The sequence below is a fragment of the Argiope bruennichi genome, chromosome 6 (assembly GCF_947563725.1).
Source record: "Argiope bruennichi chromosome 6, qqArgBrue1.1, whole genome shotgun sequence".
Taxonomy (NCBI): Eukaryota; Metazoa; Arthropoda; class Arachnida; order Araneae; family Araneidae; genus Argiope; species Argiope bruennichi.
The window spans coordinates 40,547,548-40,565,968 of NC_079156.1; the positions used below are offsets into that span (position 1 = coordinate 40,547,548).

General features: G+C 28.8%; 1 protein-coding gene across 3 annotated transcripts in view; it reads left to right on the top strand.

Moving 5' to 3' along the window:
* The window catches only part of LOC129971179 (CD109 antigen-like), an 80,697-nt gene that overhangs the window by 52,519 nt on the left and 9,757 nt on the right, over nucleotides 1-18,421 (top strand). For all 3 annotated transcript variants that reach the window (XM_056084716.1, XM_056084717.1, XM_056084718.1), the window contains 19 exons: nucleotides 7,673-7,735; nucleotides 9,479-9,672; nucleotides 9,781-9,806; nucleotides 10,714-10,864; nucleotides 11,217-11,290; nucleotides 12,151-12,202; nucleotides 12,294-12,367; nucleotides 12,798-12,837; nucleotides 12,940-13,024; nucleotides 13,109-13,214; nucleotides 13,537-13,758; nucleotides 14,317-14,670; nucleotides 14,777-14,971; nucleotides 15,695-15,844; nucleotides 16,236-16,355; nucleotides 17,041-17,095; nucleotides 17,274-17,427; nucleotides 17,815-17,932; nucleotides 18,076-18,189. In XM_056084716.1, coding sequence (XP_055940691.1) covers nucleotides 7,680-7,735; nucleotides 9,479-9,672; nucleotides 9,781-9,806; nucleotides 10,714-10,864; nucleotides 11,217-11,290; nucleotides 12,151-12,202; nucleotides 12,294-12,367; nucleotides 12,798-12,837; nucleotides 12,940-13,024; nucleotides 13,109-13,214; nucleotides 13,537-13,758; nucleotides 14,317-14,670; nucleotides 14,777-14,971; nucleotides 15,695-15,844; nucleotides 16,236-16,355; nucleotides 17,041-17,095; nucleotides 17,274-17,427; nucleotides 17,815-17,932; nucleotides 18,076-18,189 — 2,340 coding nt within the window. In that variant the 5' untranslated portion in view covers nucleotides 7,673-7,679. The remainder of the gene's footprint in view (nucleotides 1-7,672; nucleotides 7,736-9,478; nucleotides 9,673-9,780; nucleotides 9,807-10,713; nucleotides 10,865-11,216; nucleotides 11,291-12,150; nucleotides 12,203-12,293; nucleotides 12,368-12,797; nucleotides 12,838-12,939; nucleotides 13,025-13,108; nucleotides 13,215-13,536; nucleotides 13,759-14,316; nucleotides 14,671-14,776; nucleotides 14,972-15,694; nucleotides 15,845-16,235; nucleotides 16,356-17,040; nucleotides 17,096-17,273; nucleotides 17,428-17,814; nucleotides 17,933-18,075; nucleotides 18,190-18,421) is intronic.

Here is an 18,421-nt window from a genome sequence, read left to right on the forward strand (position 1 = left end):
GAAACTATTTTAATTAAGTGCATGGAACCAGATCTAGGAATTGCCGGATATAAGGTCGGATAAATACAGGAAGCGGCTTGTTGCGAGTGACAAATATTTTGCATTTTATGAATGAGGAATGTTTTTCCTTTCTGCTTCACTAGCTAAAACTGGCATGTGATTAAAATGGGATAAACTGTAGTATTCTTCAATGGGATCTTTCATTGGTCATTGACGATGATTGAAGATTCAAAAATGGAAGCCTGCAATTGACCATTTTTATCTAACAAATTTGCTTTCAATTATGGTCGTGTGTTGTTTGGAAGATAGGCAGAAGGTGGATATTTATTACTGAGTTTTCGAAAGTTTGCAAATGTGAAAGAAAATGGATTTTGCAGTGTGCTGAAACGATTATTTCAGTCGAAATATTTCCATATTATCTCAACAATTCATTTTTAGTGGTTTATATATTGCACCAATTGTATTAATTAAAAATTATGCTTTTTATTCTCAGCGTATAAAATTTATTACTTTGCAATTTAATATGGACTGACTTTCACTTCGAAAAATTTGAATTTTTATCCTCCAATTGAATTTTTCCTTTCATTGTATAAATTTTACGATTATTTATTTTAAGTATTTGGTTTTCAGCTGCTGTTTGATTTTAATGTTTTTTATAATCGTTTGCCTAACGATTTCTGAATTCATGTTGTGAAACCTCAAATTTATTTTTCTTAAACGAATGACAACAATCCTTTAAAGGTTGGTAACATTTTTAGTTTTAAATATTATGCAATTTCTGAAAGTTTTTATGGAAAGGATTTTTTTTCAACAAAGCCCGCAAAATTATGGTAGATTAAATATTACCACTGTTGTAGAACAAAAGGAGGATGCGACTTGCTTTAGTAGATAGTTTTAAAACTCTTCTTCGCAGTTGTCTGTTTTCTCCACGTACATAATTAAGCACTAAAAACGGGAACCCTATTGTTATGTAGAAATGCTATTTGAATATCTTTTGTTTATTACAACGCCAAGAGGCGGAGTTTTCCCTACTGTACTAGAACGCTGTATCTTGTGGATGCACTTTAGCCGTAACCAGTGAACTCAAGCTATGAAGCAAAACTTGTTTTTCTTTAAAAGGGGCCTCCTTCCGTTTACCAGCCGACCGTACCTTTTTATTTCTTCTAGAAATTATTTTAATTGACGCTTCTAGAACTATTGTTTCGCTTATTTCTCCCATTGTCTCTGTTCGAAGAACTCGATTTGTTCGTAGTATAACAATGAAGTCAAGTTCTTGTCCCATTGAAAGAGCAGTGCCCACTGCTGGGAATAATCATTTTAAAAATGATTATTAAGTAGTTAGCATTATACTTAAAAATTAGGTTAATAAAATAAGTTTTAACAATATAACTGTAAATATTCGAAACTAGTTATTAAAATGTTTTTATTTATCTTCCTTGTCATTGATTTCGCTTCAATTTGCATTGTTTTAGTTTAATTATTTGTATAAACACATACTCATTTCTTGTTTTACTTCTCTTGAGGTAGATTTGATAAATTTCGTTCCGTCGGTTCGTAGAATGGGCAGATTATTTGATATTCCATAATTTAACCACGAATGAAATTGGTGAACACAGTCCGATTCGAAGTCCCTGTTCTTCCCCTCATTAATTTAAAATGGAATATTAATATAACTAAATAAATACCTCGTCTGATTAAAATTTGAGTATGAAGAATCGAAATTAATATTTGACAAAAAAATACTGACGATAAAATTGAGATATTCAATGTCCCCCCATTTTAATGCTTTAGGAACAAAGATTATTCTTGTTCGTTCATCATTTTTATCAAACAGAACTCTTATTTGAAATAGAAAATTTAAAATAACTCTCTTGTATTATGAAAAAAAAATATTTTTATCGTGCATTTCTTTGTAGTAAAAACCATTTAAAATATCGATTAGTTTGTAAATTACCGAGTATACCGCTGTAGCTTTTTAAAGATTATTTACCATACTCTTTTCTTCGAGTTCTTTGATCTCACAGCAGAGAATAGAAATTACCTGAAAGGCAGAATGTTATCATGGTGAAGACAAATTGAAAAAATTATGTGATGGGTAATAAAATAAATCTTTAGACAAGCGCTCTGTCATTAATGATTTTTACCAGAAACGGCCCAGAATTTTTCTTATAGAGCATAGTTATCATTTTATTGTCTTGTAATTCTGATACTCCGCTTTTCCACGTTTATCAAAATACACAATCCACTGATTTTGTGCACGGATTTATGTCTTAATCTATGGTCTGTTTTAATGTTGTTGAGCTTTTAGTGAATGTTTATCACCGTTTGTTTTATTCTTTGTTTTTTTTTTAATGTTATTAAGAGTGGTATCTAAGGTATTTTTAGCTTGAATCGTAATTTAAATTGAATTGGTCATGATTCGTTGTGTACAAGCATCTAATGTCATTAAATTATCTACCGTAACGTAAAATATCGCTTGTAAATTGTGAAGAATTCTCTGGAAAAATTCCACGTTTGCTGATATATTTCAGCTTTCTCAATCTTCTATTGTAAATGGTTTAAAATATAATTTAAACGAACTTGTACAACCATATCGAGTTTAGAAATTAGACCTTTGTTTGCTGATTATTAATCTGTTAATCAGAAACCTCTGAAAATAAGTTAATACAAATGAGTTATTTCAGTGGTTAGATGTCGCAAAGCATGTACAATTGCGTTTATTTAACTTTTGGTTGTCTTACGCTATGATATGATCCTTTGAAGAAGCGTCGTAAATTTCAAAATTTAATCGGCGTGGCACATTTAACGTGTCGCGTAAATGTCAGTCGATTTATTTTCGATTTTTATACTTGATATATGAAGTAGAATATATACACAGATGATAAAGCGGACATCTTTCTTCCATTGTTTTACCATTCTTTCTTAATTTGCTAGTGTTCGAAATTTATTTAAAAGTGAAGAATGTGTAAAATACGGTTGATAAATGCATTCAATCTGTCAATTTGCATAGTATATCAAATAATGTATGTGTACTAATTTGAATCGTAAGGACACTTTCACCATGCTTTTATTTCTAAAATAAAAAGATAAGATTTTTCTCTTCTAAACTTTCTTGCTTGTTCTATCCAAATTTCTTTAGGTTTAAAAAATATACTTCGTATGTGTGATAAGTTTAAAGAATTCTGTTCTGTGTTTGTTCTAAATGATATGTTTTTTTAATTTCTTAAGATAACTATCAAACATATAAATGTAAATTTACTGAAAGGTTTAATATTTTGTTCTGTTTGAGGTTTTGTCTTAAAAAAAATTTTATATTGTTTTTGTGGCAATAGATGCTAGTTAAAATTTGATCTCTAAATTAATATAACATCAGTATAAAGCAGTCACGAATATTGCTTTATTAGCGATAAGTTATTCTTTCCATCTTTTTAAAATTATCTAAAGAAAAATGTTCAATTATTAGTCTTTTATTTAATGTATGAATATACCTACTGTTAATCTGACCTTTTTGGGATAATGATGCATTGGTACGAAAATAAAATTTTAATTCTTTCATTCTTTGTTAGTGAAACAGGCTTTTGAATAGTACATTTTTATGTAAACACATTTTTAAGATTCTTTTACCATAGTAATTTCAAAAACACAACGCCGTGTTTTGGCATTCCTTGTTCCGAATCATTTCTTTTCAATTCTGTTCTTTCTTTCTGACATCAAACCATTTTTCTGGTTTTGTTTTGTTCAGAAACGTACACCTTTTGTACGAACGTGCCCTTGCTTGAAGTTGGCGCATCGTTAATTTTTGGTGAACATTCCTCTTGCGATTGTCATTTTCTTGAAACAGTGGACAAGACAGTGTCTTTTTGTGTGACCGACTTCTGTTGTCGGTAGAATTTATTGTGGATTGTTTTTCACAACCCGCCATTTTGAATCACGAATTCTGCTATTCGAATGTTTTTGTCCTTAAAATTCCTTCTTTTTTCTCTCTCGTTACATCTGTCATTTTTTTTTTTTTCTTCTTTTTTTACGTTTAAGATTGTAATGCTTTTTCTTTACCTTAGATTTTACTTGTAGGTTTTGTCATGTTTTAAACTACGTTTAGTATTTCAAATCACCCAACATGGCGTTTGTGAAAGTTCATGGATTAGCATCTTTATCTTGTTCCATCTGGTTGAATAGAATTGCAAGGATTTTCTATTCGTCTTGTAATGTGCAAGTTTTAAAAAAATGTCACTAGTAAATACATAGTTTATTGTGAAATCGTGGACGTTTCTCAATTTTAGTTTTTAAAATAATGCTTTATTATGTTATATTTTTGTGGTTGCTTCTGACATTAAAACTTACATAGTTGAAGTTAAGGCTCCATTTTTCTTGCATTTATGTATTATCTTGTCTTAGTTTTTGATTGTTTTGTATAGGTATGACATTTAATTTCTGGAATACCTTATTCGTGGTAACTTGTGTGTGGTATTTGTGGAACATTATATATTATGGTACTTTAGATAGTTCATGGTATTTGAATAACATGACCGGATATTTTTAACAAAAGGATTTTTGAGGCATATATATTCTGCAATTATTAAATTCAAAGATTATTCTAATAAGAAAAAATGCAACTTCCCTTTAAATAATTATGTGTTAATCACAACTAAATACAAGTTTCGAAGGAAATATCTATATATTTCTTAATTTTCAATCTTGATGTTGAATAAAACTAATATAAAGTTGGCAGTATCCCGATTTCGTAGTTCAGAAGCTGCGAATTTTAATGGGGATTTAACGACGATTTCAATGATATTGAAGAGTAAAGTGCCCCCCCCCCCTTTTTGTGTATATCAGTGAATATATTGTATTAAAGTTTTATTAATTTTAATGTTTTTAAAAAATTTCCAAAAATTAGGCTTTCTGTTATCAATGCCAATGAATCAGCGATGCAAAAATTAACAAAAGCACTAACAATGTATTTATACTTCTTTTATTCCCTATTTCTTAACATTTTTAAACTTAAAAAAATATTTTCTATTTTATTATAAGCAAGTCTCCTGGTTTGATATACGAAAATCTGGTCTTTTTATGTACGAAAGAATGATTAGCTCCTTTGTTGGGTTGACGTAAAATTTTGCCTGCGATACATGTTGGCTTAAGAATGAACTAAAATTTAAAAAACAGCTTGAATATGCACCCATTGCCCCTGACTTGCTGCGCTGGTAGTGGACTTGGTTGTTGTACCAGTATTAAATTAATGCCTTGGCTATAAAGTGAAATGACCAGCCACATTCGCGCATTTTTGATAATTAATATGGATTTAAATTACATAAATAGCAGCTATTTAAAAAGTCAAATATAAGTTGTACCTGCTGAAATACCCTACGTATCCTTTGTGCTCCAGGTATTCATCAAATATAATAGAATGAATGCTTTTTTATGAATTGTATCTTACTACAAGCACTACTTTAAATAAAATTCGAACACACATTCGGATTGGTTAGCAATGCATAAAAATTGGCGAAATTGGCCCTAAATGAGGTTCTACCAAAAATTTATTGTGCAATTTATTACGAAATAGTAAGACATTGGGGTAAAACTATTGATGACGTCTTAGGCTTTCATGAGATTTTTCGAATTCGGAACACCGGTTATGGCTGCGGATCTCCGAGGCTGGTTTCTTTTATTCGGCCTTAGAAATGGATGATAGTGAAAGGCAAAGTTCATAACGTTTTCTAGAGATCATGCACTTTCATATAAAATACAAATTAATTATATTGACCCACTGATTAGGGCTGAGATGCTGGTAATTTTAAATATATATTAGAAATGTTAGTAACTTGAGTTGCGTTTGTTTTGCAACTGAAATTACTACATTCAATTTGAGTTACAAAAACGTACATGCTTAGGTGGTTCAGTATAATACTTGGCAACTCCGAAATATTTTTTATGGTATTTTTTTTAAAAACATAAATGACATTTGTACATAGGAATCTCTTGGAACTCGGTATCAAATCACTCTTGTAAACTGGTTGGAAAACGTGTGAAGATTTGTAGAAGAAATATTTACACGATTGATCTCCCTAAAGGTACATTCTTCACTGAACAACTTATACCCCATTCTATTTGCCACCGATCAGCCAACGATGGGAAGAATGTGATGTCCACGAGCCTTGTGGCCAAAAGTTCACGCATGCTTCTGCCAACATTGCTGGAGATTTTTTCACCGACAAAGAAAAACGTGATTAACCGGCCTTCGAGGAGACATTCACACGTGACACGCTGCGGGGGAAAAATTAATTTCTTTTTTTTAGTTGGTGGCCTTAAGGGCCACGTGTTTGTGTTTTCACTACGTCCTGAAGTTTGCGCTCGTGAGGATGGGTACTGAAAACATTAAGCAATAAGCGTAGGTCGTTGACATAAGTTAATTTTGCCTTTTTGCTGTATCGTTATTACACATGCAATCTTAATAATGGTTATGTCGAAATCGGTGATTAAATCCTCATTGTTTGTGTCATTAATCGAAATTATGACACTGCCTTTACTTTTGGTTTTCGTTCTTTAATCTGCTGTGATTTTTCTTTTTATGAAGCACAGTTACAATGCGAAGGGTTTGGATGCCAGAATGTGGGTTCTGTTGGAATGAGGATTCTGATTTATGCAGACGATGCGAATAAGAGAATAATACAATTGCAAATGCAAAGAAAACCCTTCAATTTGTTTAAGTACTAATTAAGCTGCTAAGTAACATTTATTTTGTATTGTTATGTTTTCCATTGCGTCCTGCCGTGAAGTTAAGAATTTCAAAGTTCAAGAACTCCCATAGCCCACAGCATATCAGCAAGTAATTGCAATCGGTTATCTTTTTGGCATTTAAATTTCAATGAAACTTTTATGTTTTATAATACAAAATTGTTAAATTCTTTTTATTTGTTTTATAAAAGTGAAATAGTATTAAAATTTTCGATCCTAGTATGTATTAATAAGTTTTTTAGTTTTAAAAATATAGGAAAAATTAAGGATTTTTTTTTTTTGGTTGTTTCTTGACGGAATTTTAACCTTTTCTGTTATTTAAATATGTGTATGAAATTAAGAATTTAAAATTCAGCTTGGTTATTGTATTTAATATGCAATTTCGGTTATCGATTTCAATCTGCCAGTAAGATTTTGGAACTTCTTTTAAGAAGTTATTAAATGTGATAATTATTTCAATATTTGATTTTTAAAAAAATATTCGTTTGTGAATTTTGGGTGTTTGTTTCATCTTTTTTGATATTACTAATGTTAAATTTGGCATCTTTCATCTATTTCATTATAGACCTTCCCCCCCCCCCCCCAATTTTATTTCTACCTTTTGAAACGTCTGGCTTCCCGTATGCACGAAATTTGTTTTTTCACTTCATTTCAGTCGATAAATATAGGGAAAGTAGGTGGGCGGATGTTAAACACTGTTAACATTAGATATGTTACTCATGTGGTGTGAAAATTTCAATAATGGGGTGCTGAATTTTAGTGGTGCTTTTTTAATAATTGACAGGATCTCCAAATAGCTTATTGATATTTTCAAATACATTATTGATGAAGAAAGCTAATGAATGTATATAATTATTTTGCTTCGAATATTTTTAAGCATTTATGGAAAAAATATGCACAATTCTTTATTTATTAATACCCATTTTTTATTTTATAGGTGAAAGATGTTATTGGAAATATGGGCATTTTGTGCCCTAATTTCGGTTGCCATTGGGCAGAGGTATGTATGAATATATATAAAATTTTCTTTCATAATTGTTTTTTTTAAATGCTTTGGTTTTCTTTGTTTATTAAATTTTCTGCCGAATTAATGATTACATCATTGAATTTTAATTTGCTGTAAAATCTCTTCTAACGTTTTCCTAATCTACTGTTATCGAAATAACTTCTGGAAATTTAATTGAATTTCATTATGTTGAATATAAGAAAGTAGCTGGGGGGGAGAGAGGGGTGAAAAGATAAATGCTCTATTAATATAAAGGCACATAAAATAATATTTGATATATCGATTATGTCAGAGTGGAAATGAAATTTCTTTGTTTAAGCAATGGACTTTCATCAATAATATATGGACAATATTATTCTCCTTTAAGCAATGGACTTTCATTGCTTAAAGTAGAATTCAGTGAACACAGGAGTTTATAGTTATAAAATCAGACTTAAATCTGCTGCAATTTGCTTCTTATAGGATTGTTATATTGGAACTTTACTGACACCGTTTATTAAATAAATATTCTTAGTTTTTTTTTTTTTTTTTTTTTTTTCCCAAGGTGTTTGCAAGAAGCTTCTGCCTCAATTATCTAATGCAACCGAAGTCATATATATATATATATAATATAGAATTTAGAAACATCCTTTTTGCTATGTCTACAAACATCACCATGAGTAAATTAGCTATAAATTTTGAAAATGTATGAAAAATTTACGGTCAGAATTTTGGAAAACTTTTTGGTTGCTCATATTGTATTTCATGGACATGATTAAAAGCAAATTTTAAGAGTCCCTGACCTCCAAGCCTGAATCACTTGGCAGAGAACTAGCATATTGTTACGAAATTTCCGGGGTTTGTTTGGATAGTGGGAGTTATATGGTGTGGAGAACGCTCAATCAGCAGGTGGCAGTAGAAAATAAAACAACGACGATTATTTACACGAAGACACACAGGGCAGCACAAAGACGACAACTATATACAGCACAGGAGACAATTATCTTCAGCCGAGACGTGCAGCATACAAGTCTCTACTGCAGACAGTAGTGTACAGCTTAGTTCAGCACTAGCTTCACTCCGCTTACTCTGGAAGGCCAGTTCTTTATCGTCGATCCCGACTACTCTTCGACTCCACTGGTCCACGACGACGCGGCAGCTGCAGGCTACTCCTTTTATAGGTCTCAGGAGGCGGGGCTAGAAGCCTCTAAACCAATCAGGAACGTTCAAGGCGTATCTCAGTTCCTACTGGACGGACCGGGCAAAATTCTCGATGTTTCGGGTATAATCTATTTTGGCGCCAAACTCACCAAATTCGTTGCCAAATCGCCAAATGGTCGCCAAGTTTGTCGCCAAACTCTGGGATCTCCTATGCAACCTACTATTCTGGGAAGCCGCATCAAGGATTCGTAACAATATGCAACTTTCTCTTTCCCACATACTTCTCTAAAAATCCGTCTCTGCCTACATTAAATCCGTCGGGGCCAAATGCCCTCCCGTTTGTGTGGAAGTTTGAAATGAGGAGGTGCCAGCTCAGGTGTCGTCTGTTCAAAATTATGAGGTGCGTCCCAAAAATAGCCTTAATGGGACGTTAATATAACTAAACTAAGCACACATGATATCCCGCGTTCTTCCCCACACCCGTAGGTGGATATAATTAAATTTGAAGAAACATCATTTCTATGTATTTAGTTCACATTTATCGTATGTTACTTTATATTTTTGTGCCCACGGTTTTATTTATTTTTAATTACGCAGCACTACAGTTTCACCCGATTCATCTGCCGTATATACTGTGATAGCACCAGCCAAACTAAGACCTAATATTCCTTTTCATGTGAGTGCATCTGCTCACAATCTACAAGACCCTCTGGATATGAAAATCGGTATTGAAGGTCCAGCAGATAATGGACAATACAATAGCATCGGGAAACAAATTACCTTAAATTCTGGTAATTATTTTTTTTTCAAATTTTTTTTAAACTTTTTAAAAATATTTTATTAAGTTTTTTAAATTACTTTATTATTTACAAAGCTAATTTCTGTTTTATTACTTGCAGGTGAAACTCAAATATTGAATTTTGAGGTATGTATCATAAGTTTCTTTTGGATTTCATTTTACTTAATCTGTTTGATTAGAGTAATATTGCAAAGAAATTATGGTGATAAAACATGTAAACATTTTACGGTCCAATGCAACTCATATTTTGAGGTTCCTTTTTAATAATTTTAATCTAAAAAATAAAAAACTGAATTTCAAATTTTTATATCATTTTATTTAATTAATATTTTACTTTTTCTTATGTAATGTAAAGAAAATATAGTTATCATCAAAAAAAGTTGAATTCGAAATCTTGGTGAATCTCCAAGTTTTAAACCTTCCTAATTATTCTGTACTTGTGTATTAATCGCAAGCCATTAACGAAATTGTGGCTTGACAGCATGCGTTTGGCGAGCGTGCTCAATAGGCTAACATGTTGTCTTCGTCGTTTTTTTTTTACTATTAATCGCTGGCAAGTAGCACCTTAATAGTTGGTACTTGTCAGTTGTAACAGCGATCAAAAAACGCCAAGAAAAAAAATCTCGCCAATCTGGCGAATATTTTTATAATTTTAGCATATATTGAGTATTTAAATATTTTTATAATTTGACGAAATTTTTTCATTGCTCTTTTTGGTTGCCGTTAAAACTGAAATGTACGAAATAGTATAATAAATTTCAAAAGTAAGGGGAAATATTATGGCATAGATTTACTGTTTATTTTATAGTGACACTCATTTGCAGTATTAATAAATATCTAGCATTTCTAATAGCAGTTAAGATTATATAATTTAAATAAAATCTAATTTTCAAATTGTTGCACAATTCTTTTAGCCTTACATGCAAGCTTTTACACTTATGTAAATTTATCTAAAATCTTTTATTTTATTGAAAATTTCTTTGTATTTTAAATTGTTAGTGTTAATACTGAGTGTTATTTTAAATTATTTTAGATTGGCGAATGGAGTTCTGGAAATTATAGCCTCATTGTGTCGGGCGAAGGTGGCATGACATTTGAAAATCAAACAATTTTAACTTATGAGCATAAAAGCTATTCTGTGTTTATACAGACAGACAAGGCAATTTACAAGCCTGGGGACCTAGGTAATTTTAAATTTATTTTTTAAAATTAAGAACAATGGTATTTATTCATTAAAGAAATTTCCTGATTTTTGAGATTGATGCAAAAGTCTAATTTTTCAATCATAATTATTATTATTATTATTATTATTATTATTATTTTTTTTTTTTTTTTTTGCTTGTTTAAGCTTAGAATTTTTTTATGAGTAATTCAGATTGTTAGTATTTTTTCTTTTGATGTATGTGTTATTATTCAAATGTATGATTTAGTTATTTGAGAGGAAAACTAATCTTTACTTGCAAAATAAAGATTTTCATATTTTGTTGCTAACATATATATATCATTTTTATCTTAACATTCTTGTGTGCTTTACAGTTCAATTCAGAGTACTTGTGGTCAATCCTCATCTTTTACCATCTGTTACTGGAGCAATTAATATGTATATTACTGTAAGTACACTATATATTCTTTTTATTGTAAACTTGCTTGAAAATAAATCTTGAATTATCTGGAATTGCGTTTATGTAATAAATTGTCTTTCTCTGTGAGAAAGATAATAAATATATATCTATTATCAACTAATGATTTTTATTTCTGGTAATGCCATGTTCATAGTATTGTTTTCAATCATGATACCACATACTTCACATTCTGAATTATTTAAAATCCATACAATTGTGCTACAATTGATTTCATATGGAATTTAAAATATATGCATCTGACTTTGTTGTATCAAATGTAAATCTATGAATTTCCAGATGGATACTTATAATTGTAAAATGAATGTTTAAATTCAAAAACTGAAATGTAATATTCAGAAATTTTTCTCGTGAAAGGGTAAAAATATGAACCTTTTAAATAGAAAATTCAGTCTTTTTTTACTTAATTTTTGAAGTAGAAATGCTAGATTCAGACATATCATTCCAATTACTGATTGATTGCAAATCTCAGAATAAGAAGATAAATTTTTTACATTTACATCAACATTTAAATCATTTTGAATATCTCCTTATTTTTTGTAAAAACTGCTCTTAATCTGCCTTTAAAATATTTTTTAAATTTAGTTTTAATGATTATTCATCATTCTTAACTTCAAACAATTTCTCATTTTTTAAAAAATAGATTTAAATTTCTGTAGAACAGATTAAACTGTAACTAACAACAAATTTTAAATAATTGGTAAACTTCTTTATATTCTAAATATTATGTTGTATAAAATGTGACATTATGTTGACATAAAAAACACTTTATAAGAGGAAAATTTTATGTTGAGAATTGTAAGCAATACTTATGTAAATTATCTTTCTAGGATTCAAGTGGGAATCGAATCAAACAATGGGGCAAAGTTTTCACTCAAAAAGGTATGTTAATTGAAATAATGAAAGGGGGAAAAAAACATTCAAGTTATTAGATTTTGCTAAGATTTGAGATTTCTATATTTTTTCTTATTAGGTATTGCTTCTGCTGACTTGCTCTTGTCTGACCAACCAGTCCTTGGAGATTGGACAATTAATGTAGATATTTTGGTAAGTGTTTGCTTTTATATAATTTTCAATACTACTAGTAAATATTATTTTTCATATTTTTATATTAAAATATTACGAGTTTATTATTTTTATACATTTATAACTTGATTTGTGTCATGTTTTGTTAAAAACGATATTTTGTAATTGATTTTGTGCTTACTTTCTTTTGTACTAAATTTTTGGAGATTTTTCATTTATGTTCTTGATGAAAATTTATTTCTTTAGTTTTTTTTAAAAAATTATTAGCTAATTGATTTATTGAATTTTGATTGCATGTGAAAAATGGTTCTTGGTAGTGAATTCGAGAAGTCATTTCAAGACTCCATAATATTAATATTTATAATGAAAGTTTAAAAAGTAGAAAATAACATAAATCTATTTTTTAAAAGTTTTTGCTAGTGTACTCAAGTATACTTTTCTTTTTTTTTAGGGCCAAATGTTCAAAAAGACCTTTACTGTTGCTGAATATGGTATGATTTGTTGTTGATTATTCTGTTTTAATTATTTTTAACATTTAAAATGATTTATGCAAGAGAAGTAACTAATTAACTGAAAATATTTTTTGTTCATAGTTCTCCCAAATTTTGAAGTGCAACTATCATTACCACCATATGTCACTTATAGCAAACCAGATTTTGTTGCAACTGTTACAGCAAAGTAAGTTTCGTTTCTATATTATTTTAAGCAAAGACAAATTATTTTTTAAATGTATTATTACATTTCCTTTTGTTTATATTTTAGATACACTTATGGTAAACCAGTTAAAGGCCATGTGAAGTTGATGGTTAAACCATCCTTAAGATTTGGTTACTTGTCAAATGAAAAGCCATCTGTTACTGAAGCTGAGGTATATCTTTCAGTTACATATATATATATATTCTGTTACAAAATAGAGGAAAAAAAATCATTTAGCTTTTTAAAGATTTATTGTATAAATATGTATAAACTTTTATTATATAAATTTTTACATTTTCTAAAATTTCATTATAAATAAAATTTTATATTTTTCCAGCATTCAGATTAATATTTTAAATTCCTTTATTAAAAGCGCATATTTTCAATGCTATAATCTTTACCTTTTCTTACTAAAGGTTTGAAACTATCAAATTCATCTGATGTTATTCAAATGTTGGTTTTAAATTTCACATTTTCATAAATTTTTTTGACAGATTGATGGGTCCATTGACATACCAATGAATTTAGTTCGCGATTTGAATCTTAAGGAAGAAACATTAACTTTGGAAATCGATGTAGTTGCCGAGGTCGAAGAATATCTAACCAAAAGAAAATACAATACTTCTAGTGTGATTAAAATGTATGACAGAGATATTAAAGTTGAGCTGGTGAAATCATCTGAATCTTATAAACCTGGATTGAAGTATACTGCTCATGTGAGTATATATCATAAAATTCTGTGGTATTGTTTTCTAATACAATAAAATGAATAAAGTGAAAGATTTATTAATGACAATTTTTGTTCTAATAGATTTTTTCTTCTAGTAGATCTTCTTTGTTCTAGTAGATCTTCTATAATTGTTATAGTTTTATTAAAATTTAAATCTCTTATTCAGACTCAGATAAAGTCAGTTTTGAAAGATTCTTTTTAATAAATTTATAGAAATTTTGTTCTTAAAATAATTTTAAAATATATTCTGCTGTAATATTTTAAGGGCTCGTTATCTGGACATGTCCCACCATAATTTTTTTGTTTTGCTTTAAAAATTTATGTAGATGACATACTTTCTTTTACTAAACTTTATTGTTATTCTCTTTATTTTCTTTTCCAATATTCTAAGATTTTTTGTCATATGGTATTTTAACTTTTTACATTTCTATTTACCTTCATAAATTTGATTGTAAATTTTTATATTTCCTATATTTCTTACTTAGATATATCTATATTACTTATTCAGATTTCTTTCAATATTTAAAAACATATTTAATTTTAGCTGAAAGTCTGTTATCAAGATGGCACACCTGTTGTTGTAACTAATGGAGATCAAATTGTCTTGAAATATGGCTACACTTATGATGATCGTGAATGGGAGTCGCGTCGAATTGCTGTTCCAAGCAATGGCTTAGTGAATGTGGACTTTTATCCCCCAGTAAATGCAAATGCTTCCGCCTTGAGTATGAGTGCTGAATTCCGAGGCTTTGAGTACCATTTAGAAAATATTGAAACAGCTATGTCCCCCAGCAATAGTTTTGTCCAAGTTTTGTTAAGAACCGAGAATCCAACAGTTGATAAAGAAATAGAGCTTGAAATCAATGCTACTGAACCTCTTTCTCATCTAGTCTATGAGGTAAGTTTACATTTTGGAATAACATTTTAATTATGAATGCTTGATGTTGAAATTATTTTGAAAATATTTTTAAAAAATAAATCAAATTTGAACTTTCATATTTTAGGTTTTGGGACGTGGCGATATTGTGCTTGCTAATGCTATAGCAGTTCCCAATGTTAAAACATACAGATTTTCAATTCCTGTCACCTACAAAATGGCTCCCAAAGCTAGAGTTATAGTATTTTATGTTAGACCAGAAAACAATGAGATTGTGGCTGATTCAGTAAATTTTGATGTTGCTGGAGTATTTAGGACTCCAGTAAGTATCATTTTTTAAAACTCCATGTGGAAGCAACTCTTAGCATTATAATTAATCTTACATTAATATAAACATATGTATTTGTAGATATGGATACATCAAGAAGTAATCTATTTAATTAAACATTATGCTATTTTTTAATCTACATACAAGATTCAATAATTTAACTGAATGCCCACGTTTTTATAGAAATAACAATTTTTATCATTAACTGTACATTTAGAAAGTTTAAAATCCAGTTATAAGTATTTGATATTAAGTATTTTTTTACTTGTATTCTATTAAGCATTTTCTTTTTTACCCTTATAACTATTAACCATTTTTAACACTATTATAATATTCAGAATTTTTTTACTTGCATTATCAATTAGTATATTTTTACAAACTGCTATATATTTTTGGTCATTGGAATAGCTAATTTTATGTAGGTGTACTTTTAATTTATATTAATCTTTCTTGCCAATGTCTTTGTGTATCACTTATTTGCCAACCTTTTAATCTTATTGATTTTTAAGATTTCAGTTTTTAATTTGGTAACAATTTTTAATGACTAAATTTTTTTTTTTTTTTTTTTTTTTTTTTTTGCAATTGCATCATATAATAAGCAATTTCAATTGATGCTTAATATTCGAATTTTTGTGAACATAGTCTGTATTTCATTTTTATTTACTTTACAATTATTATTTTTTAATTTTGAAACTTACAATGAAACTTATTTTATAGGTAAGTGTTACCACCAATGTAAAAGAAACGAAGCCAGGTGCCCCTGTTAATGTAACTGTATTCACCAGACCAAATGCCTTAGTTGGCCTTCTTGGAATTGATCAAAGTGTATTGTTATTGAAGACTGGAAATGACATAACTAAAAATGATGTATGTAGTAATTTGTACATTGATTGTCATTTCTTTATTTTGCTTAGCAATCAAATTTCAGTTTTATTTTTTTTTTAAATTAAATATTTATTGCTTATGTAATATGTTCCTATTTTGAAGTGTTTTGTGTTAAATTTTTTTAATGAAATTTGACAAAAAAAAAAAAAAAAAGTGATACATTGGGGTATTTTTTTAATAATTAGCAACTAAATATGAAATGTTAAAGCCAATTTAAATAAACTTAATGCAGACTTTTCTTTCTGTTGGATTATATAAAAGGATTCACAATACTTTGAAACTCATCAATTTAAATGTAAGAGTCAACATAGTCTATGTGAAAAGAATGCAGTGTGTATTTAATGTAAATATATAATTTTAAACTACTTTGTAGGTGACTACTGAACTTGAAACTTATGATGGAGGCAAAAAGAAGATGCGATACCATCCATTTTATCGCAAGAAGCGTTCTCTCTGGTGGCCTGGATCAGCTACTGCATATGAAGTCTTTGATGTAAGAATTTTTCTTATGTGTAAAATCTTATTTGTTCTCTTATCTCTCTTTATTATTCTCTTATTTATTTCTTATGTGTAAATGTGTATGTGTAAACTATGTATTTAATTTTTTAAAAAAAATTTATAATTGTTTTGTAACAATCAAATTTTATTTGAATTATTAGACATGTGTATAAGCGGATTTTCTCAAGTTTTTGAGTATTTTTATAGTGAATCATTCATGTAAATCAAATCCCACAACGGCTTGAAAATGAATAAAATACAAAAAGTAATTATTATATAATAAAAATTTTAAAAACATTATAAACTAGAAATGACCAATGTTTTTAACTTCAGTTTATCATCTTTAATGTAAATGAAATAACCCAGTGTCCTATTATGTCTAGCTTGAATTAAAAATACTTATTGTTAATGCATAACACTTAATTGCCAAGGTATGTTGGATAAATCACTATTCAAAAATTTTATATGTAAAAAGTAATATTTTGGAATGACTAAATATGGAATTACTTTTTTTTTAAATGCAAATATAATAAGGAAACTACAAAGTAAATTAAACTATAATTCATCTTGTACAATTGGTTCTCTGGATCTATGGTGGATTTTTAAATGAAGCCAATACATTGCTATGAAATTATGAAATGACCAACTTTTTTTTTATATTTATCATTGTTTTATTTTAGGATGCTGGTGTTGTTGTGCTGACTAATGGATTTGTTTATAGATACATTCAACTAAGTAAGTATTCTAATTTTTCTTTCGTTTAGTTTGATTTCATGTAGAAAAATATTCATTGATAATATTTCATTTTACACCTGTCAGGAGATGCAATTCTGAGGTGTTAGTATCTTTTTCTTGCATTCTATTCTTTGTCTTGGTTGTAGTTGAGATATTAATTATATTGAATTTATTCCAGTCAGCTATAGGTCTCATGATCCTTGGGAAACTTTTGATGATGAATTAAATGCTGTTGACACAATGATGTACAATCATGGAAATGGTAAAGGATCTAAACCTCTTGTTCGTAAACACTTCCCTGAAACATGGATCTGGGATCTGGCACCAGCAGGGTAATTATTTTTGTTATATTTCATTTAAAAATTAAGCATATTAGAATATATTTATTCTTTAAATCATCAAGCCATGTGCATGTGGTTATCGTAAGAGTAAATTTTTTTGATAATTGTTTAGTGCTTTTGTCTTTCATTTTGCAGTATTGGATTCCAAATAATCTTTGGATATTTGTCTTGAATAAATGAGTATAAAAGTCGATCTTATTTATATTTTTAGTGCAACTTGTGCATCTCCTTTGAAATTGTATATAGATTTCATTCATTTGATAGAAGTGTAAGAGCAAAGATAATAAACTGAAATTTGGTAGCATTTATATAAATTTGTATTCATTGTGGGAATGTTCCTTGTCTTATTTTTTAAAACATAAAATTCACTTATTTCAGAAATGATGGCAAGCTGGCTTTATCAAAAACTGTACCAGATACTATCACATCTTGGATCATCAGTGCATTTGCAATGGATCCAGTAAATGGTTTGGGAATAGCTTCAGAGACATCAAAGGTGAGAAGATGCTGAAGAAGAGATAAATAATTAATAGATGAGAACAATATTTATTGTTGGTTTTTCTAACTTCAAACTAATGTTAACTCTTGATAGTTACTACCAATTAGTTATCAATTCTAAATATATTTCTGTTCTTTTAGGTCACAGTGTTTAGGCCATTCTTTGTGAAGCTGAATCTTCCATATGCTATAATTAGAGGAGAATCCTTATATCTAGAAGTTATTGTATTTAATTATCTCAAGAAACCATTAAAGGTAATTTTTGTTATTTCTTTAATGTTATACATTAAAATACTAAATTTAATATTAAAAATGTTTTCTCTATTTAGTCAAATGATATGAATATAACTTTGCTATTAAATATTTCAGACATGACACATTTTTGTGGAAATGTGGCTTTCAGTGGTTTCATAATCAAATTTGTCATTCTTAAGAAATTAGTTTTATATAATACAATATTTTTAATATCTCAAATACTTTTTGAACA